The sequence below is a fragment of the Solanum dulcamara genome, chromosome 12 (assembly GCF_947179165.1).
Source record: "Solanum dulcamara chromosome 12, daSolDulc1.2, whole genome shotgun sequence".
Taxonomy (NCBI): Eukaryota; Viridiplantae; Streptophyta; class Magnoliopsida; order Solanales; family Solanaceae; genus Solanum; species Solanum dulcamara.
In genome coordinates, this window is record NC_077248.1 from 57,162,242 (window position 1) to 57,188,618 (window position 26,377).

General features: G+C 33.8%; 1 protein-coding gene across 1 annotated transcript; it reads right to left on the bottom strand.

The window, feature by feature from the left end:
• Nucleotides 1-263: 263 nt before the first annotated feature.
• LOC129876079 (probable protein S-acyltransferase 14) lies at nucleotides 264-23,228 on the bottom strand. The gene is made up of 7 exons (XM_055951384.1): nucleotides 22,728-23,228; nucleotides 22,076-22,295; nucleotides 21,898-21,989; nucleotides 10,311-10,434; nucleotides 10,128-10,213; nucleotides 9,855-9,920; nucleotides 264-783 (listed from the first exon to the last, which is right to left on the bottom strand). The coding sequence occupies exons 1-7, from the start codon at nucleotides 22,941-22,943 to the stop codon at nucleotides 661-663; spliced, it is 927 nt and encodes a 308-aa protein (XP_055807359.1). The 5' UTR covers nucleotides 22,944-23,228; the 3' UTR covers nucleotides 264-660.
• Between the last annotated feature and the right edge of the window lie 3,149 nt (nucleotides 23,229-26,377).

The following is a 26,377-nucleotide window of genomic DNA, read 5'->3' on the forward strand; positions in this document are numbered from 1 at the left end:
AAGATCAAACTATTCAAGCCCTTGACTGTAAATCAAATTCAAGTTCAACATATTCCATATTATTTGAAGAATCAGAGGATTATCATAGAGATTGTAACACGCACTACATTTTGAAATCAAATATTACACTTTGTTACTCCAATTTTCCGGTCTTGATTATTTATTTTTCTCGGCTCGAAAATTTGTTGTTTAGAGTAACCATTTCAAGGAAGCTAATAACAATTAAAACTCTTTTATCATACGGATGAAAAACTCATCACAGATTTGATCTAAACTTTCTTTATCAGGAAATCAATGTTTTCGGGTGGAGAATCTACAGAGATCTAATCGGCATTTCTGATCAAGTAATCAACTACAAGAACACTGTCGTTAGACGTGAAAAATCAGCATCTTTTTTATGTTACAGAATCTTAATTTCACATAGATACCTAAAAATCATGAAATGGGCATATCAACGCATTACTGAATGCCAGCCATTGCTCCAATCCACAAGTTCGCCTGCTCAGACTCTTCATATTCTTGTGTTGTTTCTCTGCATAATGCAAGTAAGATGCAAAGGTCCAGTCCAATGTAGTTAAAGCCGGTTAATCAGTTGAAATCCTGAGCCACTCTATATTTTGTTACAAAGGACGAAACTTAGGTTTGGTGTGCACATCATTATTATTCTTGGGCATCAAGGTCAGGCTTCGACGGGTATTCAAGACCATGAAGAGCAGGTATCCGTCTTAAATCTTCTTCAGAGTAAGCAGGAATGAACCAATACCGCTTGTCCATACCAAATACCTGATTCAGATAATACAACCTTAGAATAGTAAATTGAAAGGGATATAACATTTTTTATGAAAATAAAACAGATCTAACACAACTTGTAACATGACATAGGCAAGACAAACAAAGGTAATTAGCTTTCATATTCAAAACTAGTTTTTGCAGGTCCAATCCAAATGGTGCCCTGATAAGTTTTCTCAAGACAAGTAAACTTGAGAAAGTACTCCAAGTTTACTGGGTAGTCAGTCCAGTCCGACACTGGGTCTTATACAGCAGCACATTAACCACTAAAATTTAACTGAAAATTGACACTCATATGACAACTTTCTCAAGTTTATTCATTTAAATAAGCAAAATAGCAAAAGGTAACACCAAAGCTGTATTCCTTTTAAGATAAAAACTTCCACTTAATGGTAGATCAGGCACAAGGATTTCAGGACTGTCTTTTCCTTGTATTTCTGTGTGAAGTTTGATTTGATATTCTATTCCTTGATTAGGTTCTTTATAAACCTTGTATCAGTAAAGAACCAAAGATAGCATACAAGTATGCTGGCTTGGAGAATTTTTTGATGTTGCTGGTAGACATGGTGAGACCCTTTATGGATTCTGAGAATTAAGTTACAACACTCTGGGAACAAGGGCATTGAAGATGAAGTAACGTAGAAATTGGTGTTAAACAGCATGGTAAGGGTTTTGGGAACACCAGGGAGAGTAGACACTAGAGGAGCATCGGAGAATAGAAATGGTCTGCAAATATCACAGATGTGTATAGATCTAACCAGCACATCCAACTTCTTAGTAGGTTCAGTGTAATTATGAAGGATTCTACAATGTCATTGTTTCGACAGAAGTTTATTGAAGTAAATTGTACACAGAGAAAAATGAAGGACTGCATTAAGTTGTAAATGGGTGGGTATGAACTGAGGGGCCACGGCCAAGAAGACACCTAGGTGGTCTGTTGGAAGTGAAACTAAAGAGTAGAGAATCAGTGAGGTAGTAGCTGAATATCTTCAGTGTATGGTGTAGGACTTTATTTGTGTATTTATCATGTGAAGGTAATACCCAAGGTTTTGAAAACCTCATTGGTTACTATGGAAACCCCTGTTATCAGATTAAGAGCCTTGTTAAATAGAAAGATCGTTGAATACTCCGCTCTATTAGTTGCAATATCCCCTCAAAGCTGAATGAGCATTAAGAAAAAAAATAACATGTTAGTAAAATCGAAGCACCAAGATCATGTGATTTGCTAACTTTACTTTGAGTAAGACAAAACATATCACCTCAATATAATGCCTACTCAAAATGTTTCACATAATGATGAAAAATACCTACTTGAACAGTCAAAATGCTAAAACTAAGCGCCTGTTTGAATTTGCTTTTCAGTTTTGACTTATAAGACAAAAGTCATAAGTTAGAAATTCTAACTTAGAACTAAGTGCTTATAAGCACTTTTTTAACTTACCCAAACACAACAAAACTGCTCAAAAGCTATTTTAGCTTAAAAGTACTTAAAATAAGCCAATCCAAACAGGCTCTAAGTATGAAAATATGGACTAAAAATTGTTTTCCGCATTCTCCAAAAAAAACTGAACAAGAAAAAGGGTTATTACCTACCCCCTTCGCGAGGAAATGACCAAAAACATCCCTCAATTATACCCAAGCCTTAAGCTGCATCCTTGCCCTATCACAATAAACAAAAGGCATCCTAAACTACCCCAAAACTTACACGTTACGTCCCTCCGTTAGTTTTATGTTAAGAAATAATGGGTTCAACCAGAAGCCCATGACTATCCCATAAATCCAACATTTTTGTCACCTTCCCTAAGATATGCCACTTGGAACATGGAAGCTGGAGCTAACGTCTAAAAAGATTCAGCACATGCCTTAACCCTAATATCAAATCAATACATTGTTATTCAAGTTGTAGAAACAAAACACTAACACAATAATATTATTGCCAAAAATGATAAAGATATCTATATCTTTGTTATTTTCAACATGTGAATAATTGGTTTATTAGTAAACTTTTAAATTGTTTTATGAATTACAAGAGAGCAACTGTTGATAATATATAAAGGTCTTCAAGTTATAAAGGTAAAAGATGAATTATATATCTCATTTATACACGAGGTTAACTATTAATTATAAAAATCATTACAAGGTAGGGGTAAAGATACGTACACAACATCCTTCTCATACTCACTTGTGGAATTATACTAGATATATTGTTATTGTTGTAAACGACAAACTATTTTATCTCATTAACACAATATTATATTTACTTGATTCAAACATTAAAATTGAAATAATATAAATGAGAAAAGCTATATAAAAATCTTTCTATTTTAAGGAGAAGAAACTATTTTTCATGTTATTCTGCACATCTCTTAAATTAATCTCACCAAATATGTAATCATTGTAGCTATATTAGCGCTGCTGGAAAGACAGGTATGGGTGGAGTAGTGAGAAATGATCAAGGAGACTTTCTGATGGCCTTTTCTTGCTAACTATTTCAGTAATAATCATGCTGAAATATAAGGTGCTATAATTTTGGGAGTAGATGGTATTAGTAAGTATACCACAAATTACAGTAGAAAATAAAATAAACAAAATATTAATAAATAAATATTCATGCTAAGACGCGGATGTCTCGCGCTCTTTAAGGAGATTCAAGGCTACTGTGATATAATCCTCACCGATCCAATAGTACATCTCTTGATTTATCCTCTTTAGGATACAACAACCCTAGGATACAACAACCCAACAACTTTGGATAACTCAAACAACTCCGAATTAGTCGAAGAGTCAAAAGCTCCACCAAAAGAACAACTTCCTTCAACATAAAATTACTCTCTTTTATAGTCGTTTGGCCACGAAAACCAAAAACTATTTCACTTTATTTGGAATTTTGGAGTTGGAGTTGGAGTTGGCCATAAAATTTGGAAATTGTTTTAGAATTTGGATGTACTTTTTTGTAAATATGATTTTTTGGGGGGATAATTACAGTATAGGGTCGTTCGGCCAAAGTAATTACCAAAAACATAGTCATTCGGTGTATATTTGATATATATTGTGCATCATAATGTATATTCAGTGTATAACTCATGTATAATTAATCTATAATGTATAGTCAGTGTATACTTTCTATGACTTTAGGCAAGCTATAATGTATAGTCACTATATATTTCTTATGATTTGGGCTATTTTTCATGTAATAAAATATGGCTATATTTGTTGTAAACTAATTAGTTCATGATATATATTTGAAATTGTCCCTTTTTTATGACCGTGGTGTCGGGGCCAACTTTCGCGCACCTCAACTAATTCCACAAGGTACCTACCACCTCTTACCGGCAACAAGTACCAGAAAACTCTATCCACCATGACTAGGACAGATGAGAAGAATCACCTAGTTATTTTTGTTTCCCCTGAGCATTGAACCTGAGACCTCAAGGTTCTCAATCACTTCATTGACTAGGCCACACCCTTGGACGATTTTTTGTAAAAATGATATATACCCTCAATTTCTAAAAAATAGCAAAATAACCCAACTTAACTTTTACAACTTCACTATAATACAAAAAGCAAACAACATTACTATTGAACATTGAAAGCAACCACATGGAGCCATGTTTCCATCTCCCATAACGTCGTCAATAAACCACAAAGATTCATTAATGCATAAATTAAATAGCACTAGTAAGTAGTTATCCTTTCGTAAAATCCTCCCACATTACTATAATACAAAAAGTAAACAACATTACTATTGGCATTTTTTAAATTTGATAGGTGGGTAAAATAAATGGGGTAGTTTTTGTAAAAATTAAAAAGTTGGGGTAATATTTAAAACTAAAGAAATAGTATTTTCCAAAATTCCAAATACAACTTCAAGTTGTATTTGGTATTATTATGGTCAAACAAGGATTCCAGAATAAAGAGAATAAATATTCCGGAATAAAGTAAATAATATCCATGGACAAACAGTTTGGCCATGAATATTATTCACTTTTTTCCGAAATATTATTTCACTTTATTTGAAAAATAGTATTTGGCCATAAAAATTCCAAATACAACTTGAAGTTGTATTTGAAGTTTGGAAAACAGCCAAAACCTTGTTTTCACTTTTTTCATTCTTTAATTTATTTTGTTTTCAAGAAAATCCTACATTTTTTATTTTCATAAAATAACCCCATTTAAATTATATTCCATGTTCAAATAATATTTTATATTTTAAAAAAAAATACGTTTAAATTCTAAATATTAACTGCAAAAATTGTGGTCAAACATACTTTGGAAATTTCAAATTAAGTGAATTTTCATAGAATATTTTTCTCTCTTTCACTACGCTAACCTCAAAATATAAACACAATATAATACTTCTCATCTATTTCTCATCTTTTTCATATATTAAAACACAAAGAAGAAACATCATTTATACCGGTGTAGGATTTCTTCCACAAGTAAATGTCAAGAAAGTGGATAGTAATTAGTAGGATATAATGTGGTAATTAGTAGAATATAATGTGGAGAACATGTCATAGTGGTTACATGAGTTACAAAGAATAATTACACCACTTTTCCCACTTTATGCCCACTAATTATCATGCACTTCAATATTTTTATTTTAATATTAAAATGTACATATACACTAATATTCCCCCACTCATTTTAACATTCAAATAAAAATATTAACATGCATGATAATCAATGGGTATAAAGTGGAGAAAGTGGTGTCATTATTCTTTGCAACTCATGTAACCACTATGACATGTTCTCCACATTATATCTTACTAATTACCCCCCCCCCCCCTACACCTCATATAACTATCCATTTTCCATAAACACCAATAGATGGTTTATCTAGAATGGCTTTTTCTAGAAATCACGTTGAACTTGACTCTCTAGTGATAATTAATATGCTGATCAAAAAGGAGTCTTGAAACTTGAAACTCAAGCACATTGTGTGAAAACTACCTCAAACACTTTAAGAGGAGTTAAGGTTCTTTTCACTCACTGCTATAGAAGCTAATTAGGTTAATAATTTTTTTCATGGGAAAACTACACAAATTGGACCCACTAGGAAAAGTATTTACACAAATAAGACCCAACCCAATATATTTACCCTTATTGAACCCTTGGCCCAAAAATATTACCCGAGGCCCCCCTTAGTTTGCACGGACCAATCCTTTTGTTCTTTCTTTTTGTCTTTCCATTTATTGTCTTTGTACTTCAATTTATTACTTTTTTGTCCTATCATTTATTGTCTTTGTACTTCAATTTATTACTTTATCCTATTATTTATTGTCTTTATACTTCAATTTATTATTTTTATCTTTTCATTGATTACTTTTGTCCCTTTTTCATTTATTATTTGGTTCCTTTTATTTCATGCATTTTTTTTCTTTTTATGTTATTTTGTCTTTCTTTTATTTGAATATAAATATAATTATAATGGTTGATCATTTTTTGACTAAAACAATAAATAAAATAAATAATTAGCTTACAAGAAAAACAATTATAAGGAATAATAAATTTACCAATTTATTTAATAAAATCTAAAATAATAGAGATACAATTTTTTATTTTTGATTAGATTATTTTCTTTTATTACATTTCTTTTTAAAGATAGAAAAATATAAAAAAGCTATTATCTTATTATATTTAGACTGACAAAAATAAAAATAAAATAATAAACAAATCTAATAAATAACTAAGAATGACTGAGGAGTGTCTCATTAGCTAACTACTTTTAGATTAATAAAAATAAAAAAAACAATATTAATTTCACTAATTTATTTACAAAATTACTCATTCTTTAATGATACCATGTCAGTATATGATATATTGTGATGGTATCATTGAGAAATGAGTTGATTGTACATGAATGCTTGTAAGAAACCTGAATGATACCATAGTATATAAATATGTTGTTATGGTGTCATTAAGGAAAGAGTAATTTTATAAAGCAATGAAAGAAGGAAACCTTAGTGCTACCGCAACAGTATATTCATATATTGTGATGGTATATGAAATGGTCCTTAATAATACCATGTCAATATATGATATGTTACGAGGGTATCATTGAGCTATTATATGAGTTCCTCCCTAGACGAACTGCTTATTAGTCAATAATATCATGCTATTATATATATATATATATGATGTGTTGATATCATTAAGGAATGAGTTGGTTGTACATGAATGAATGTAGGAAACCTTAATGATATTATAATAGTATATACATGAATGAAGGAAGGAAATCTTATTACTACCATAACAGCAAATTCACATACTGTGATGGTATCATACATGATACGAGGAATGTTATTAATGATATGAAGTGATACCATGTCAATATATGATGGTATCATAAAGGTGTTGCTGAAGGATTGAAGTACACATCAATGATGACAATATATAGATACACTTTGGTGGTATCATTACAGACTGAATGAAATTCCAATAATACCATGTTAGTATATAGATATACTGTGATGATATCATGGAGATCTCACTAAAGTATTGAAGCATACATCAATAATACCATGAAAGTATAGATATATTGTGATAGTATCATTAAAGACTGAAGCAAGTGAAAAAAACAGAAATAAAAAATGAAAAGAAATTAAATGAAATGAGGAAAAATAAAAACAAAACATAGAATGACCAAAAGTATGAAATTAAATTGTGGTGAAAAAATAAAGAAAATTGTGATTTAAGAAAAAAATGAATTAAAAAGGAAGAAAAATAATCAAAAAAAAGAGAAGGAGAAAAAGAAAAGGAACGTAAAATAAAGAAATTAAAAAACAGAGAATAAAATAAAAAAACATAATGTTGAGAAAAAAGGAAAAATAAAAAGAAGAAAAGGAGTATATAAAATAAAAGTTTGAGTATGAATTAGATTATGGTGTAAAAAGAAAATAAAGAATAAAAGAATTTGGAAAAAATAAATGAACAAAAATGCATAAAAATAAAAAAAGAAACGAGAAAAAAAAAGTAGAGAAAAAATAAATGAATAAAGAAATAAATGAGAAAAGAGAAGCAAAAAAGTATATAAAATAAATATTGGATATAAATCAGATTATGGTGTAAAAAAATAAAGAATAAAATAATTTGAAAAAAATTAAATGAACAAAGAAACATAAGAAGAAGAAAAGTAGACAAATTAAAAACAAAATAATTAAAAAGGAGTCAAATAACTAAAGCCACAAAGAAAGGGATAGCTATTTGTAAATAGTTCCCCTTTTTGGGGTACAAGGGTTCTTTTCCCTTTTTTCGCCAAGATGGCTCTTACAAGTGGCAATAGGGGCTTGTATCTTTCTCAGCAGGATCTTCTAAAGAAAGCAAATGGTGTGCTTCAACTTGATAAATGGAAATTACCCACCTTTAAGAGGAGATTTGAAAAATATATAAAAAATTATTAGTTAATATATTTCTGTGCATGTACGGCAAGAAATTCTGTATAGGCTATTTCCTTCCTTCAATCTAACTATTGTAGACTTAAGAGGCAAGGTTTCATGTCTCCCTCTTAGTCGTGGTAAGTTCTTTGCCTATTAATATAAAACATGATGGGGTCAAGCCAAATTCCCACACCTTAAGCTCACAACCTAATGGTGATGACTTATAAAAAAACAAAAAATAATGTTGTCTTTTTCTTTTCTCAGATCATTTTATTAACGTCTAGTAAAACATGCAAAAATGCTTTTACATGACACTTCAAAAGAAAAGGAGAATATAAATCCTATATATATTATATACACAGCACATAGAGTATTTATCTTCCACTTCTTCTCGTCTATATTTTTCCAAATGATAAGAATGAAAGAAACGTCAATAACTAGCTATCTTATGTTTCCGCTACTTGCTGAAGAAGCTAGGCAGAGGAGACAATAATGGTAGATTTGTAGGGATAAGTCACGTGCAAACGCACATTTTCTGTTTGAAAGCTGTTATTTTTTTTTGACAGAAAACTAAGAGAGCTATGCAACTTCTAGGATAGTTCAAGGATGTTATTTACTCATTATTACATTATAAGAATGTAGTTTAAGTTCGGGTTATAGTTAAAGATTTTTTGGTCAATTACGCCCCCCTTCACCCTATTCTACTAGCTCAGTTACTGTTCAAGGTTTATTATTCAAGCAACCAAAAAAATTGATTACGACCTATTTCATTTCTTTTACGATTTCCATGATATTTCATACAAAAATGGTTTTATTAGTGTTGATTCCTGTAGTTCTAAAGATAAAAGATATACTTAAAAATAAGTACACTAATAATCAATGTTAAACCAAATCAAGTTAACTCAAGTAAACCGGATAAATTCATTAAAAAGTGAAAAAGATACAACAGTAAGGAGGTAAAGAGGTAGCAAACACATCATTCTGTTAGAACATATGCTCCTACCAACCATTTCTCATTTTATTTATTTCGTAAAATAACTGCAAACACTGTAACAAGAAAAGTCACATCTAATATGAAGGTTTAATGTATGCTTCTTATATCATAAAGAGGATTAAAGCATATATATCAAGACTTAAAAAAGGGTAATCTAGAAAGTAAAGATAAAGCAACAGAAACCGCAATTATTTGTTTCTATCCCTATTCTACTACTATATTTCAATCATGAAACTACATTTATCAATTTATCATTGCTATGAGATGTCGGTCATTTTTTATAAATGTGCCTAATATCAAGGTCCTATGTACATGGCACATTGTGTCCACACTGGTTTGTAACTTCTCCGCCCTCTGTAAATGACGCTTTAGGTTATTCAATATTTTTTTATTTACCATGGGAATTTAAATTAGCTTCCACGTTATCTCAGAATAAACATTGAGCGCCAGTTGCAACAGGAAGTTCTCTTTCTTATCTAACTTAAGTTTTTTGTTGTTTCACATTCAAACCATAACTTCCAAATCATCTCCATGAATCTGTCAATCTGGTACTTAATTAGAAGATTCATACCTAAAAATTTAGATTAGAGCGCAGCATTACTTAGAGAAGCATCTATCTTTTCTATCATGCTGAGAGCAACCTACCATCAGAAATAAATAATAAACAAGGCAATCTTGTGCAGTCATCTAACCTGTTCAAAGTTCCTCTTCCGACCAAGATCATAACGCCATTTAGGACTGGTCTTCTTCTCATATGCCTGAAAGTAAGACAAGCCTTTACATGTGCGCAGAAAAGAAAGATACTTTTCCAAACCCAAGACCAAGAGAGCAATGTTCTATAAACTGGTTTTGCCTCAAGACTAAAGAGCTGTTTGCACAGTATCAATGATGTTTCAGATTATTAGGCGTTTCAACAAAAGGAACACACTTTATATTCAACTTAAGGAATAAGAAAAATGGAGTACCTCAATGGTCGTGGTATTACCAGACACCAATGATATGTGCATAATCAGAAATCCCAAAACACTCAAAGCAAAAGCAAGGTTCAAGACTGTGATGCACAAGAAATGTAGAAAAATTAAGAAAACCAGTGTCTCCATAAAGAAATCACAGGTAGCAAGTTCACAAAGACAATCCCCGAACCATACCAAAAGCAAGGAAAGTAGTCGCAAGAGTGCCCGGAGTCCCAGGTATCTCTCCATCACTGAAGAATGCAATAAATTGTGGCAGTAATGATAGAGTGACAACAGTGGTCTCAAGGAACGTATAGAACTGCAGTAAGAGAAAGTTCTAATTAGTATAGGAAAAGGAGGTCATTAAAATACTGCAATGTGAAGAAAGTGCCAGGACAATTCTTGGTAAGTATCCTTACATGCATGACGATGCACACAAACATCAATTGACAGGCACCAACAAGGAGGAAGAATGTGGAAAAGGAAAAATTCTCAATATGAACTATCACTTGCAATACTCTAAGGAAACTGCATTGCACTCTCACAGAAATAGCCAGATGAATTTTGGAAAATGATAAGGTTATAGAAAACAATATTAGAATAAGTTACTCACAAACAATTATCACTATGGTCGTTCAGATACTGTATGCAGAGATAGTGCTAACATCCCAGTTGATGTTTATTATTGGTACTTGTATGACTAGCAAAGAAACTCCTACTATGAATGTACACAGTGGCGGAGCCAGAGTACTAGCTACAGTTCGGTATAACCTGTAGCTTTGACTCAAACCCTGTGTTTTGAGTTAAAAATTCATTTAGTATGTATAAATAATTTATTCAGAACTAGCAAACAAATAAAATGTGGTCTAGAACGCATAAACTAAAAATATTGGCTCTGCCTCTGATTGTACATACGATATAATGATGGTTGCTAAGGTTCCATGTGTGGATATGATTTCTAAAGCAACACAACTAAGTGTGACAGTCACCCCCAAAAGAAATCAAAAGAACTGGAAAAAAAATAATACAATAAGACAATAAGAGCAAAGATTGTGATATATATGAACATCAATATCACTCCACTTGACATATAAGCAATAACATAGGAGACTTATTTTTTTGAAGTTAATAACATAGGAGACTTTCAAGACGACAACAACAACAACAACAACATACCCCGTGAAGAGACTTGAAGTCAAAAAACATAAATATAATGCTGTACTCTCTCCATTTAAATTTATGTGTTTACATTCCTCTTTAGTATGTTATAAAAAGAATGTTATCTTTTCTACATTTACCAAGTTTTTCATTCCAACATTTTCATTTTATCCTTAACGACACTCCCTCATAACAATGACATGAGATGTTAAGGGCACTAGATACAAAGGGTACTATATTGGCATGTCATATACACCTTCACTCGTCTAAAACCACAAGATTCAAAAGTCTTGTTAACATTCTTAAACTTCATAACCAATTAAAACTATGACACATAAAATATGGAGGAGGAAATATTATTTAGATAGGACATAGGTTGCTTATGTATCCTTTGAAGAATATAAGAGAGCTAAGAGGGAAGCTAATAAGGCCATAACTTGTGGGGAAGCCCAGATGACTTGTACCAGAAGCTAGGGACACGAGAAGAGGAGAAAGAAACGTACAAATTAGCACGCACGAGAGAAGTAGAAGAACTTAAACGGTTAAACTAGGTGAAATGTACTAAAAACGATTCTCAACAAGTTTTGACGAGAGATAATGAGATCAAGAAGAGGAGAAGAGGCTATGATCAATTGTTCAACTCGAATAACGAGGATAAGCTTAAAAATCTCAATATATTTGTGCACGATAAAAACTTTAGCTACACTCTAAGAATTAACGAGTCTAAAGTAGAAATTGCCATGAAAAATATGAGGATTAAAAAAGCCTATGGTTACAATGGTATCCTCATAGAGGCTTGTAAGTATCTTGGAGAAGTTGGAGTAGTATGGCTTACCAAACTATTTAATGTCATAACTAAAAAGTGGTATAACACTTGATGAGTAGAGGAAGAGTACCCTAATTCCAATACATAAGAACAAAGAAGATTTCAAAATTTTGTGAAGTATTGTGGCATTAAACTTATCAACAATAAGATGAAACTGCTGAAAAGAGTGATAGAGCATAGATCTAGGGACACTACAAGTGTAACAGAAAACCAGGTTGTATTTAGTCCAAATAGATCTATAACGGATGCTATTTTGTTGTTAGGGGGGTTGATTAGAAAAAAATCGCGAGAAGAAAGATGTACGCATGATGTTCATTGCCTTACAGAAAGCATATGATTTAGTACTAACAAAAGTCATTTGATGGGTGTTGGGGAAGAAGGGAACTTATATTAAATATATAAATCCCATAACGAATATTTATAAAGAAGTCATCACTAGTGTGAGAGCAGTAGTAGGAGATAGAAAGGAGATTTCAATTTTCACAACCATGACTTAACATAGAGATCAGTGTTTTGAGAAGCGAGAAGCGAGAAGCGGAAAAAAGCGACGGGGGCTCGCTTCACAAAAGCGAGAAGCGTGAAGCGAAGCGCATGCTTTTTTCAGAAAAGGCGTTATTTAGTATAAAAATATAAAATATAAAATATGCATAGATAAATAATCAAGAACTCAAAAGAATTAGATTAAAAAGTAACTAGATAGTCAATAATCCTCATAAGTAACAACATATAAAGCAAATGCATAACCAAATCACAAAGAGAGCAAAATCCTATTCTTCAACAAGATCCTCAAAACTCTTGAAGTGTCATTATATGTCATATCACAAAAAACACATTTGATTTTTGTGTTACTTCCCATGGCAATTCCATATGCCCAAGCTGGATCCTTTTTTTGTGCCATTAAGAAAATACAACTTACTACAAAGAAAAAATAGAATAATAATTCAGTCACACAAGTCAAATTGTCAAAACAATAACAGAGCAGCTGCAGCAAAATTAAAAGAGCAACTGCAACAAAATTTTAAAAAAATAATAAAGCAGCCACTTTGGAAAAAAAACAGAGCATATGCTTTATCTTAAAAAAAAAAGGCCAAACTGCTGAATAAAAGTTGAAAAAAATAATTCTTCGCAGACAGCAGTTGCGCAGAAATAGAAAAAGAAGAAGAGAAAAAGAGAAGAAGAAGAGAAGAGAAGAAGATCGCAGCAGTTGAGAGAAGACCGCAGCACTGCTGAATGGAAATAAAAATAGAAATAGAAAGAGAAGAAGAGAAGAAGAGAAGAACAGAAGAAGAGAAGAAGAAAAACTAACCTGGTTGACGTTGAAATGTCGAAGTTGGACTGTCGAATTGAAGAAGAAGTCACACTGAAAGAGCAGCTTGGAACAATTAATGTAAGTTATACAGTTTTTTTAAAAAAAAAAGCGCCGTTTTTTTCTCGCTTCTAGATTAAGTGTGCTTCTCGCTTCTCCCATGAAGCGCTTGCTTTTTCGAAATCGCTTCGCTTCACGATGTTGAAGCGCTAGTGTCTCGCCTCGCTTCGCTTCACGCTTAAAGCGAGTGCTTCAGCGGTTTTTCACAACACTGATAGAGATCGACATTAAGCATGTACTTATTTACATTAGTTATAGATGAACTAACACAATACATTGTAATTTCCCATTATGTATGTTGATTGCTTATGATAGTGTGCGAATTGATGAAACCAACAATGTGTCATCAAAAGCTTGAATGGTGGAGAAGCACTCTAGAGAGTAGGATAGATAAATACCACCCTAAACTAGTCCTTGATTTCCAAAACGACACTTAAAGTTTGTGGGGTTCCTACTTCCTAGTACATGTCCCCTATCAGAAAGACTTCTAAGTGGTGTTATTACCCCCCTTTCTCGGGCAACCCAATAGCCCAATTTTAAGAAAGGAAGTGTTGTCACGAACAGTCCTTGCATGGCATGTGCAAATTTCATTAAAAAATTGTTTTTCCTTCTTAGTTATATTTTCCTTATATTTTGTCCTCGGTCGGGGCCGGGGCCGAGGGGAAGGAGTTGTACGTGGGTTAAGGGGTCTCCTAGGCTGAGAGTAGGGTCTAACATAGGATCACAGACGGAGAAATCCATTGAGCTAGTGAAGATTCTCAAGAAAAGGAAGATTGTCATAGCTTGTATCCAGGAAACCAAATGTGTAGGTACCAAGGTTTGAGAGGTGGACAGATTTAAGTTGTGGTACTCAGGTGGCTCAAGAGTTAGGAATGGAGTAGTTAGGGAGCAAGTGGTGGAGGTTAGGAGGGTTAACAATAGGATGATGACAAATAAGTTGGTCGTTGAAGGGCTCACTTTGAACTTCATTAGTGCTTTCGCACCTCAGGTGGGCTTGAACGAGGAGGTGAAGAAACACTTTTGGGAGGATTTGGACGAGGTGGTAAGGGGTATACCACACACCAAGATGGTATTCACTGGCGGAGATTTCAATGGCCACGTCGGGGCAACTTCTAATGGTTTTAACAATGTGCATGGAGGCTTTGATTTTGAGGATAGATACGGAGGTGGAGCGTCTCTTATGGACCTTGTTAAAGCTTTTGAGTTGGTGATAGGTAACTCATGCTTTCCAAAGGAGGAGGATCACTTGGTTACCTTTCATAGTGCGGTGGCCAAAACTCAAATAGAATACATAATTTTTAGGATGGGTGATCGAGGCATTTGCAAGGTTATCTCGAGTGAGATCTTACTACCCAACACAAGCTTTTGGTGATGGACTTGGAGATTAAGAGACAGAGAAAGAAAAAGACTTTACATGGACGGTTGAGGATTAAATACGGTGGCTTGACCCCCACCCTATCCAGGGAGATAGGGAGAAATTGATGACGATGGAGGCTTGGAGGAGTAGTGGGGATACGGACGACATGTGAAATAGGAAAGCTAGTTGGATTAGGGAAGAAAGTAGAGAGGTGCTAGGGGTTTTGATGGGTAACTTTGGTATTCCTCGAGGAGATTGGTGGTGGAACGGAGAAGTCCAAGAAAAAGTGGAAACAAAGAAGGTTTCTTATGCAAAGTGGGTGGAGTGCAAGGACGAGGAGGAGAAATAAAAGAATAAGGAAAAGTATAAGGCAATAAATAAGAAGGCTAAGTTAGCAGTTATGGTGGCAAAAACAAATGTTTTCAAACGTATGTATGTAGAACTAGGGGACAAAGACGAAGATAAGAAGTTGTACAGGCTCGAAGGCAAGGGAGAGAAAAGCCCGAGACCTAGATCAAGTGACGTACATTAAGGATGAGGAAGGCAAGATGTTAGTGGAAGAATCACTCATTAGACGAAGATGGCAAGCATACTTCCATAGACCCTTGAAAGAAGATAGAGGCAAACACATTATGTTAGGCTATTTGGAGCACTCTAAGAGATATTGAGATTTTGGGTATTGTAGGTGTGTTAAGGCTGAAGAGGTTAAGCATGCAATTAGTCGGATGAGCAGGAAAAGAGCAACTGAACCAGATGAGATTTTGGTGGAGTTTTGGAAGAGCATTGACCGGACAGATATGGAGTGGTTAACTAGGTTGTTTAATGTCATTTTAAGACCGCAAAAGTGCCCAAAAAATAGAGGTGGAGTACGATGGTTTCGTTCTACAAGAATAAGGATAATATTCAAAATTGTAACAATCACAGGGGTATCACGTTGCTAAGCCACACGATGAAAGTCTGGAAAAGGATGGTGAAGATGAGTATGAGGAGGGGTGTGTCCATTTTTGAGAACCAGTTCGAATTCATGTCGGGGTGTTCTACTACTAAAGACATCCATCCTGTGAGGAGACTAACAGAAAAATATAGGGAAAGGAAGAGGAACTTGCATATGGTGTTTATTGACCTTGAAAAGACCTACGACAATGTCCTGAGGGAAGTCCTCTGGAGGTGCCTAGAGGATAGAAGTATATTGGTGGCTTACATTAGGGCAATAAAGGATATTTATGATGGAGCCAAAACTCGGATTAGAATGGTGGGAAGAGACTTGGAGCACTTCCTATGGAGATAGGCTACACCAAGGAACAACACTTAGCCAGTTCTTGTTTGCCTTTGTGATGGATGAATTGACTTGGTCTATACAAGATGAAATGACATGATGTATGTTGCAGATGACATAGTACTAGTTGATGAGACATGCAACAAAGTTAATGCTAGATTGGAGTTGTGGAGACAAACTGTAAAATCTAAAGGGTTTAGATTAAGCAAGACTAGAAGAAAATATTTGGAATGAAAATTCAATGATGCAAGTCATGAGACAGACGTGGAAGTGAAGCTTGACAGTTGACATAGATTATCTCCAAGGAGCTAGTTTCAAGTATCTTCGGGCTATAATTCAAGGAAGTGGGGACATCGACAAAGATGTCACCAGTGTTTTGAGAAGCGAGAAGCGAAAAAAAGCGACGGGGGCTCGCTTCACAAAAGCGAGAAGCGTGAAGCGAAGCGCATGCTTTTTTCAGAAAAAGCGTTATTTAGTATAAAAATATAAAATATAAAATATGCATAGATAAATAATCAAGAACTCAAAAGAATTAGATTAAAAAGTAACTAGATAGTCAATAATCCTCATAAGTAACAACATATAAAGCAAATGCATAACCAAATCACAAAGAGAGCAAAATCCTATTCTTCAACAAGATCCTCAAACTCTTGAAGTGCCATCAACAAGGGTTCTACTTTTACTTGGTCCTCATCTTCTTCCTCATCGGAGGACTCATCAACAAGAGTTCTACTTCTATTTGAACATGAACTTGAACAGAGCATATGCTTTATCTTAAAAAAAAAGGCCAAACTGCTGAATAAAAGTTGAAAAAAATAATTCTTCGCAAACAGCAGTTGCGCAGAAATAGAAAAAGAAGAAGAGAAGAAGAAAAGAAGAGAAGAAGATCGCAGCAGTTGAGAGCAGTGCTGCGCTGAATGAAAATAAAAATAGAAATAGAAAGAGAAGAAGAGAAGAATAGAAGAACAGAAGAAGAGAAGAAGAAAAACTAACTTGGTTGACGTTGAAATGTTGAAGTTGGACTGTCGAATTGAAGAAGTCACACTGAAAGAGCAGCTTGGAGAAGTCACAGAAGTTATACAGTTTTTTTAAAAAAAAAAAAACTAGCGCCGCTTTTTTCCAAAAAAGCTCGCTTTTAGATGAAGCGCGCTTCTCGCTTCCCCCGTGAAGCGCTCGCTTTTTCGAAATCGCTTCGCTTCACGATGTTGAAGCGCTAGTACCTCGCCTCGCTTCGCTTCACGCTTAAAGCGAGCGCTTCAGCGCTTTTTCACAACACTAGATGTCACACATTGTATTGGTGCAGCGTGGTTGAAGTGGAGGCTTGCCTGAAGTGGAGGCTTGCCTGAAGTGGAGGCTTGCCTCCGAAGTTTTGTGTGACGAAAAGGTACAATATAAGCTTAAAAGCAAGTTCTACAAAGTGGTGGTTAGACCAACTCTGTTGTATGGAACAAAGTGTTGGCCAATCAAGGGCTCAAATATTCAGAAGGTTCACGTTGTGGAAATGAAGATGTTGAGATGGATGTGTGGGCATACTAGAAGCAATAAGATTAGGAATGTGGATATCCGAGCAAAGATGGGGGTGGCCTCAGTGGTGGACAATATGAGGAAAACGAGGCTAAGATGGCTTGAACATGTGGAAAGGAGATGTGCAGATCCTCCAATTAGGAGGTGCGAGAGGTTGCATATAGTAGGTGTGGGAAAAGGCAGAGGTAGGCTGAAAAAGTACTGGGGAGAGGTTATTAGACATGATATGACATAGCTCCAGCTTACTAAGGACATGACCTTAGATAAGAGGGTGTGAAGGTGAGGGATTAAGGTAAAAGATTAATACGTAATGGAGTGTTCTCTTGCTTCCCAAAGGGTTTAAGCTTAGTGATGTCTGTGCAGTAGTAGCTTTATTCTTGTAATGTCATGCTTTTGCTTTCTACTACCATCTATTTTTATAATGTTTCGATTATTGCATTATTTTGTTGTTATTACTGTTTCCGTAATAATTGCTATAATTTTTGTTGTCATTTTTCCTTTTCATACTTAATTTGATTGTTATACGTGAGTCAAGGGTCTTATGGAAATAGCTATGTTGCTCGAACTCGGGTGCGGGTGTCAGATACGGGTATGGATCTAGAGGTCGAACTCAGCATGATCTAAATTTTAAGATTCGTGGGTAGGAATCCGGGTACGTACCCATGAATCTTATAACAGTGATTTGACAAATTTGAATGTACTAAGCATTCCAATTCTTGGCAACTCTTATGATAATTTTTTAATTTAAAAGTTCAATTGGGTATATGCAGGTCATTAGTGGGTTTTTTTAAAAAAAATAAGGGACAAAATTTAGATGAAATAATATTGTAAATAATGTGCACGTGACTATCCACCTCTTCATTATACCAGTGTTTCAAAACAACAAACTCTCGAAAGAATAAAAAGAAACTGAGTCATCTTCCCTAATTTCTTTAAACTCTCTTATTCCCAGCAACCATGAAAATCGAAATAGGAAAAATTATGGACCTATTCAAGCCCTTCACACCTGTTGCATACCCGCAAGGCAAGTCAACCACTCTGCTAAGCAAACAATGTTGAAGACATCTGAAACAGAGATAGAGAAACTAGTTAAATTTTCTACATAATATTGAAGGCATGCCATCCCATGTCTTCAAATCTCTACTTTTTGTTATCTTGCGAAATCATAATCTCAAAATTTTTCTTTAATGTGGTCATGAATTTCGGTCAAAGTGTCCGATCTCTATTGACCGGATCTGACACGAATTCCACACCCAAACCCTTGTCGGTGTCGTGTCAACACGGGTACAGCTGCAAAAGTGTCGGGTCCGAGCAACATAGAGAAATAGTCTCTCTACCTCTAGGAGGTAGTGGTAAGATTTGCATACACTCTACCCTTCGATCGACCATTGGGCCTATTCTATCCTTACCGAATTCATTCTACTGAAGCGTAACGTAAAAAGCTCCTTCTCATCTTGCATTTCTCTGGTTTGGAAGTTCCATGACTTAATCTGTGGATTTCGATAACAATTTGTTATGAGTTGGCTGGACAAAGATAGATAGAAGGTCGGATAGATTTGAGTTCAAGTGGCACAGCACCTTCGATCAACCATAGGGCCTCCACAGATCCCACTTGTATGATTTCACTAGGTAAGTTAATGTTGTTGATGTTGTTGATTTCTCTTTCTTCCATCTTCAACAACCTCTCTATCCCACCTCTGTCATCTCTACCCAACACCACTCTCCATTTGTACATCACCTAAAATAATCAACTACAAAAACATCATTGATTCCATAAAAGTTCCCTCCAAGTTCATTATTCAATGGAGTGAAAATGAACTGCCACCTTTCCACCATATGGACACCTCTCTTTAGCAATTAAGGACAAAACACGAGCATGAACCATGATCCCTAACAACCCTGTCACCACTCTTCTGATCAAGGGAAAACAAATTTTCTTTTTTTGTTTGTTTTCAGCAACCACATAGCCCATACTATGTTCAATTTTGATTGATCCTGAACCTTCCCCCTTTAATTTTTATTTTATATTTTGCATCAAAAAAATTGAAGGGAGGGGGGATTATGAAATTGTGTTTCTGAAGGGAGAAAGAAGCTTGCGGGTGGCAATAACAGAAGATGGCTGGTGGGAAAAAAAAGGAAAGAAGCATTGATGTGGTGAAATATTTCAACGAGTCAGACATCAGTAGTAGATTTTAGTGGAAGAAAAGAAAAGAGGGGAGAAATTGATCTAGATTCAATTCAAAAGAACAGAGAAGACAGAAAATGGCAAAAGATGAGAAAAAAGCAGAAAAGAAAAGAGCTGAGTGAAAGCCATTTGGAAGAAAAGAGAAGATAAATAAAAAGAAAACAAGCATTCCTTCAGTTTCATTTTATATGTGTGTAATGAGGCAAAAAGATTAAGAAAATAAGAGAAACTTTTGAATTTGTGATTTCAAACTAAAAGTATGTGTAATATACCAAAATGTCATTTGAATCCTATACTCTTAAACATAAGATATGGGATATTGGAATTAAAGAGTTACTAAATATAGAAAATGATATTCTTTTTCAAACAAGCTGGAAAAAAAGTGAGACACAAAATTAAAATAGAGGAAGTAATAAAATACATTTAAAAGATGTTGCAAAATAAAAAATATTCAATCTTGTTTTCTTTTCTCACACTTTGTAAGAGGACTATCAGTCTATGTTAGGTGGTCGAGAAAGGGGATAATAATACCACTTAGGTGTTGTAGCCTGACCCTGGGAAAGAGACTCCTAAATGCCGCCGACAATAAACATGTCGTATCGGGTGATAGGAACCGCTGTGGTAAGCTGAACAGGCTGACATTCGGCAAAAAATGTCGAGCAAAGCTACTGGCTTGAAGTTCAGGGGTACTAGCCTACTAGGACCCCTGCATGCTTTTAAGTGTCTTTTTGGAAATCAGGGACTAGTTTAGGGAGGTTTATGTATTGTCCCTTTAGAATAAGTATAAGTATCCAAAGATGAGTGTTGCATAGATGCATAATGGATGTGTTATCATAGAAAATTAGACAAGATTAAAAGTGACCACATTCACAGATGGTGCAAGACACACATTAAGGATAAGAAGAGAAACGGTCTCTTGAAACAGTTCTTTCATGTCTTGCGTCTACCTCCACCTCCTAATAGGTATGAAAACATGGTGAGTGAAGATATTTAAGGGACAAGGTAGACATAAAATAACATAAAAAGAAGTTATCACCAAAGAACTATAATTTATTGAAATCCATGAAATATGTAACGAAAAATATGGTTCAATCGGAGAAAAAAAACCTATATAGGCTATACTAATTAGTCAGGATAAAGCTTGCATTTGGACATGTGCTATGAAACCTTGATTTCAAATCAACATTTGGACATGCGATACGAAGTCATGATTCCAATTCTATATTTGGACGTGCGATATGAAGTCATGATTTCAAATCAGCGTTTGGACATGTGATTTGGGATCATGATTTCAGATCCCAAATTCTCAAGAAAACATGATTTGGGATTCCAAATCATGATGTCAAAAAAATTATATGTAAAACTTAGACTCATGCGTTTATAGTTTGTAAAAAAAGGAAAGACCCGTCATTTTATCACTGATCTCTTGGGCTAGCTGCCAGAGATTTATAAGCAAGTAGAATATTTTGTATTATCTAGTTCACTTATAACATTAAATAGTATGTAAATGTATTCATTTCCTCTGCATTGACATAGTCCTTACTACTATCAGAGTGAAACAAGGGATCTTAGAAGAGAGGCTAGAGTATATTAATAACAAGCAAACCTTGTATATGTATCTCCAAGCATTTTGGAGATAAATACCAATTAGAAGGTCTGACACGACCAAGAAAGCACTTGATCATATCATGATCCGATGTGTAAGCCTACTCGAGTCTTGACTATTTATTTGTAAGAATGAAATTCTTTGTTTTATAATGGGTAGTTGCAACTCCGTAAATGTAGATAACGTCTAGAACATGTTATTTTATTTTTATTTTATATAATGTTGAACTGCGATGAGCATAAATGAAGCAACATCAATAGTGAGGATTTACGAAGCGATCCTAACTTGCTTGGAAATGCTGTTGTTTTTTATAGCCTGCTGATGTTTTTTGTTATTGGATAGAAATCAACAACCAAGGCAGGCAGTTATTAAACCAGAAAAGTCAAGAAAATAATGATTTTCATCCACACTAATCTTCATCTCCTAATATGTTCAGAATCTAGTAGCCAATACTACTCAAAATTCAAGAATCATGATAACATACCAGGAAGAGAAGGAAATACTTGTAGTTTAATGCTCCAACGCAGTTGACAACCCACACACAATGATGGTCCATCTTTAGTACACACCTTCCACCTAAAAGAGGGAAGCAGACACAACTCAATCTCAAATGAAAAACTTTAACCAAAAATCATCATTTAGGTGAAAAAACAAGAACTCACAAACAGAACAGTGATGGCATCGAGGAGGTTTTAACTGGTTGCACTTTCTACAAAAACGTATTCTGGGATTCCCTGAGTCAGCTGGTGAAGCCCCGAATTCTGATGTGGTTAATAGATCAGCTTCCCCTCTTTCTTCATCCAACTCTGGCCTCCAATTTGGAGGCACACTACCAGGATCAGTAAAAACAACAGAAAAGTAACACCACAGAAGCATCACCAACTGCAACCATCACAAATATGTACTTTTAGCTACTTAGTATAACTTCTTATCCATCCAGAGTCCCACTCAGCTCTGAAACAGAACTCGAACTTAATATTGAAGACAGATTTTAAGTCAGTCAAACTTTTCTTTCTACATTCTCCGGTGATCTATCTACTTAATATTGAAGACATTTTTATTTTTTTGAGAATTGGTAACACTAACATTGAAGACATTATCAGTTGGCACAAAAGTTTAATACTTCCAGTAGAATAAGACAATAACCACCAACTTTGAAAAAATTTACTTTCGATTTGGAATACCCTATGATTACGTTTGAACCGCCCATAAAAACACAAGAAGAAATTAACAAAAAATGGAAATACGTCCAACACTCATGAATCATCAAATTTTATTGACAAAATACCAGAATTTGGGAGAAAATTAAATTACCAGACAATGGAATAATACAAGTACAGCAAGAGCGATGAGGGCATCAAGGAGACCACCACTAGTGGCAAGGGAGGGACCATAGTTGGTTAAAACGACGGCGTAATAGGTAACTCCAACAACACCCAGAACCAAAAGGATCATGATTGAACCAAGCCCTCGCAAGGCAGTACAGAATCTGAACACGTTCCATGCCATTACAGCTCCCGATCTATGCATAATATCTATTTAACAAAAATACACCCAAAATTGGATTTCTCTATAACAAATATGGTGTGAATTTTCTTGAGAAATTGTTTAGGGTTTACGGATTCAAGTATGTAAAGTGGAATCCATGGGAGGAGGATAGAGTGAAATACTGAGGAAGAAGTAAAATAGGAGGGATAATATTGAGATTATTGAAACCGAGTTAAGATGACTTGCAGTGGTCAAGCTGGGAAAATTTCAACACCTAATGCTACTATTTTTTAATTTTTGGGGGTTTTCCTTCATAATCTCTATTTAGCTCAATTAAATCTGTGTTAGTATCGAAAAATTTCATATTAAAAATAAAAAAATTCTAATAAAGACAATGTCATACTTATACTTGTGGGACTCTTATCACAATCTTGATGGTCTAAAGGTATTACTAATTTAACATAGCAGTCTATTGTGGCAATTTTATTGTATCAAAAGAAAGTACATTTTCCAATTTTCATTGGTCATCAATGATAACAAAAATCATCTAGAAGGTCAAGTTATATTGGCTCTAGTAAATGCAAATAACCTACACTATTAAATATTTAATTTTTAGTCAAACTACAAGAAAAGAATGATGCAATGATTTTTAGTTTATTTTTTGATCTCCTATATTTGGTATTTGTAGTGAAGTATAATTAATTAAAAATTCGTGTTGCATAGGACCTCCTTCGTGGAAAAATGCTCCTTATCAATGTGTATTTTTTCTCCGAAGCTAATGGAAGTTAATTTGTGCTAGTGATGGAGCCACAAGTTTCAATAAGAAGATTTGAAATATAGGGTGTGTTTGGTATGAAGGAAAATCTTTTTCTAAAAAATATTTTTTTGAAAAACAAGTTGGTTTCTAACTTATTTTCTCATGTGAAAAATTTTTTCTATTGTTTGATTGTTGAACGAAAAATATTTTTCAAAAAATATATTTTATTATTGGCTAGAGAGTTAGAAATTATTTTTCAGAAAAATAGTTTTTAACATGAAAATAAACTCAATTGATCTATTCGAGACCTGATCCTGACACTCGAATCTAAATCCGGCCTCGACGACCGATTGGAGATTCAACCCCGATGATTAATCTGGAATCTGACCCCAATCTCCAACCCAAGAGCTAACCCCGACTCCTGATATGAGAATCGGCATTCGAACTAGAATTCAACCTTCGATCCTAACATTCAAATCAGAATTTGATTTTTTTTTAAAAACAATCTTTTAATTTTTTGTTTTGTGGGGGAGGGGGTGTGATAGAGTGGTCCGGACAAGAATGGAGTAAAAAAATAAAATTTTCAAAATTTGAAGTATTTTTTTAAAAAAGGGGTGAGGTGGGGGAGGGGGGATGATAAAGGGTCAAGATAGGAATGGGATAACAAAAAAAAAACTTTAAAATTTAAAATATTTTTCAAAAATAAACTTTTAAATTTTTTTGTAGGGAGGGGGAGCTGGTAGGGGGATTTAGATAAGAATGGGGTAAAAAAAGAATTTTTTAAAATTCAAAATATATTTCAAAAAAAACTTTTAAATTTTTTATCATGGGGGAGGGGGTGGGGAGGCTGGTATGGGGGTCGGGTAAGGATGGAAGAAAAAAATAAAATTTTGAAATATTTTTCAAAAATAAATTTTTAATTTTTTTATTTTGTGTGTGTGGAAGGGGGGTCGTGGTGGTAGGGGTGGTGAGGGGTAGGGTGTGGGGGAATTGAATTTTTTAAAATTTATAGTATTTTTCAAAAAAAAAATTTAAAATTTTAATTTTTTCGAGGGCGAATGGGCTAGGGGCTGATTTGGGATAGAGGTGTCAGGGTAAAGGGTAAAATAATTTGAAATTTAAAAAAAAAAGTTTTAATTTTTTTGGATGGATAGGGTCAGGGTGCGGGTGGGGTAAGAAAAAAATTAAAATTTTAGGCTGAAGGAGAGTTTTGAAAAATGTTTTCCTTAATTTTTAAAGAGAAGTCATTTAAGTCAACTTAACATGAGAAAATAGGAAAATATTTTCCTTCATACCAAACACACCCATAAAGAATTAAATGTAAGAAGGAAAAATAAGGTAAAAGGGACCTCTGAGAGTGAAATGAAGGATAGGGGATTTGTATTTTATTTTTATAAATATTTAATTAGATGTTAATTATGAAGAGATGGGGTTGAATTAGAATATTTAAAAATTTAGGGTAAAAATTAAAAGATCAAAAACTTTTAATAAAATCCTAATTTTCATTCATTTACTCCACTTTTTTAAACTTATGTTCTCTATTTCCCTTTTCTCTTCTCTTTTCTTTACTCGATTTTTTAAAACTTTTGTTCTTCATTTCCCTCCTCTCTTCTTCATTTTTTTAAACGCTCTTGTTTCTTTTTCTTTCATCTTCTTCCTCCTTAACTTCTTTACTTTTTTTCTTCTCCGTTTTTTCCTTTCTTTTTAAACCTTTTGTGTTTTCATTTTCTTCTTCTTCGAATGTTGTCATTCTCATTTTTTTCTTCACTCCAATTTGATTGTGAAAATTATATTAAAAATTGATGAAAAGAGAAGAGAACAGAAGAGAGGATATGTTGTAAATGTTTATATAAACATGAGTTGTTCAAGCAACCAAGAAGATATTTAAACAACCAAAAGTTGTTTAGTTCAAACAACCAGAAGATATTTAAACAACCCTAAATTATTTAGTTCAAACAACAGAAGTTGTTTAAACAACCAAAAATTATTTAAACAATCAAAAGTTGTTTAGTTCAAACAATCAGAACATATTTAAACAACCCTTGTGCTTTTTACAACCCTCTTATATGTTGGACCTATTTGTAAATAGCAAAACTTTGGGGTGTATAAATTTTTTTAAAAAAAAAATTAGCATAACCCATTAATACCTAATTATACTAGAGTCCCTTTTACTCAATTTTTAAAACTTGTGTCCTATATCCTCAAATAGATAACTTAAAAGTCTCTTTTAATTAAAATCCCCATGTAAGAAGAAGTAAAGGAAATCCAACATAAATTATATTATATCATCCTCGCCCTTAATTTTGAGTATTTGAATTGCGCTGCTTGATTTATGGCTTATCATATGATTCATTTGGCCATATGAGATAAACTCATTATTTAAAATTATGTTATAAAATCATATGAGATAAAGTTAAAATTTTGTTTCGACATGCAATTTAAATTTTTAAGTTATATTTTTTGCTCACAAATATAAAAAAATTCATAAATTGTGAAAACTATCAAAAATAGACTCAATTCTTTATACAATCTTACCAAATAAATAGAAGTTCATAACAAAAATATAATACACCATCACAAAGCTATACTAAAAAAATACAATATTTATTTATCAAACTTTTAAGTGTCAAAAACACACCAAAACTATCCCCTTTTTGAGTTTCACACTTAAACTATCACTTATTAGTTTGAAAAAACACATCTTAATAGTGTGTGTAAT

Bases quoted from the DNA above. Each gene is read 5' to 3' on its own strand.
- LOC129876079 (XM_055951384.1), bottom strand. From the start codon at position 22,943: ATGCATAGATCGGGAGCTGTAATGGCATGGAACGTGTTCAGATTCTGT. The intron at 22,296-22,727 runs GTAATTTAATTT...TGATGGTTGCAG, and splicing joins TTGTATTATTCCATTGTCTG to TTGGTGATGCTTCTGTGGTG. The intron at 784-9,854 runs GTTAGATGACTG...TATCTGAATCAG, and splicing joins GGAAGAGGAACTTTGAACAG to GTATTTGGTATGGACAAGCG.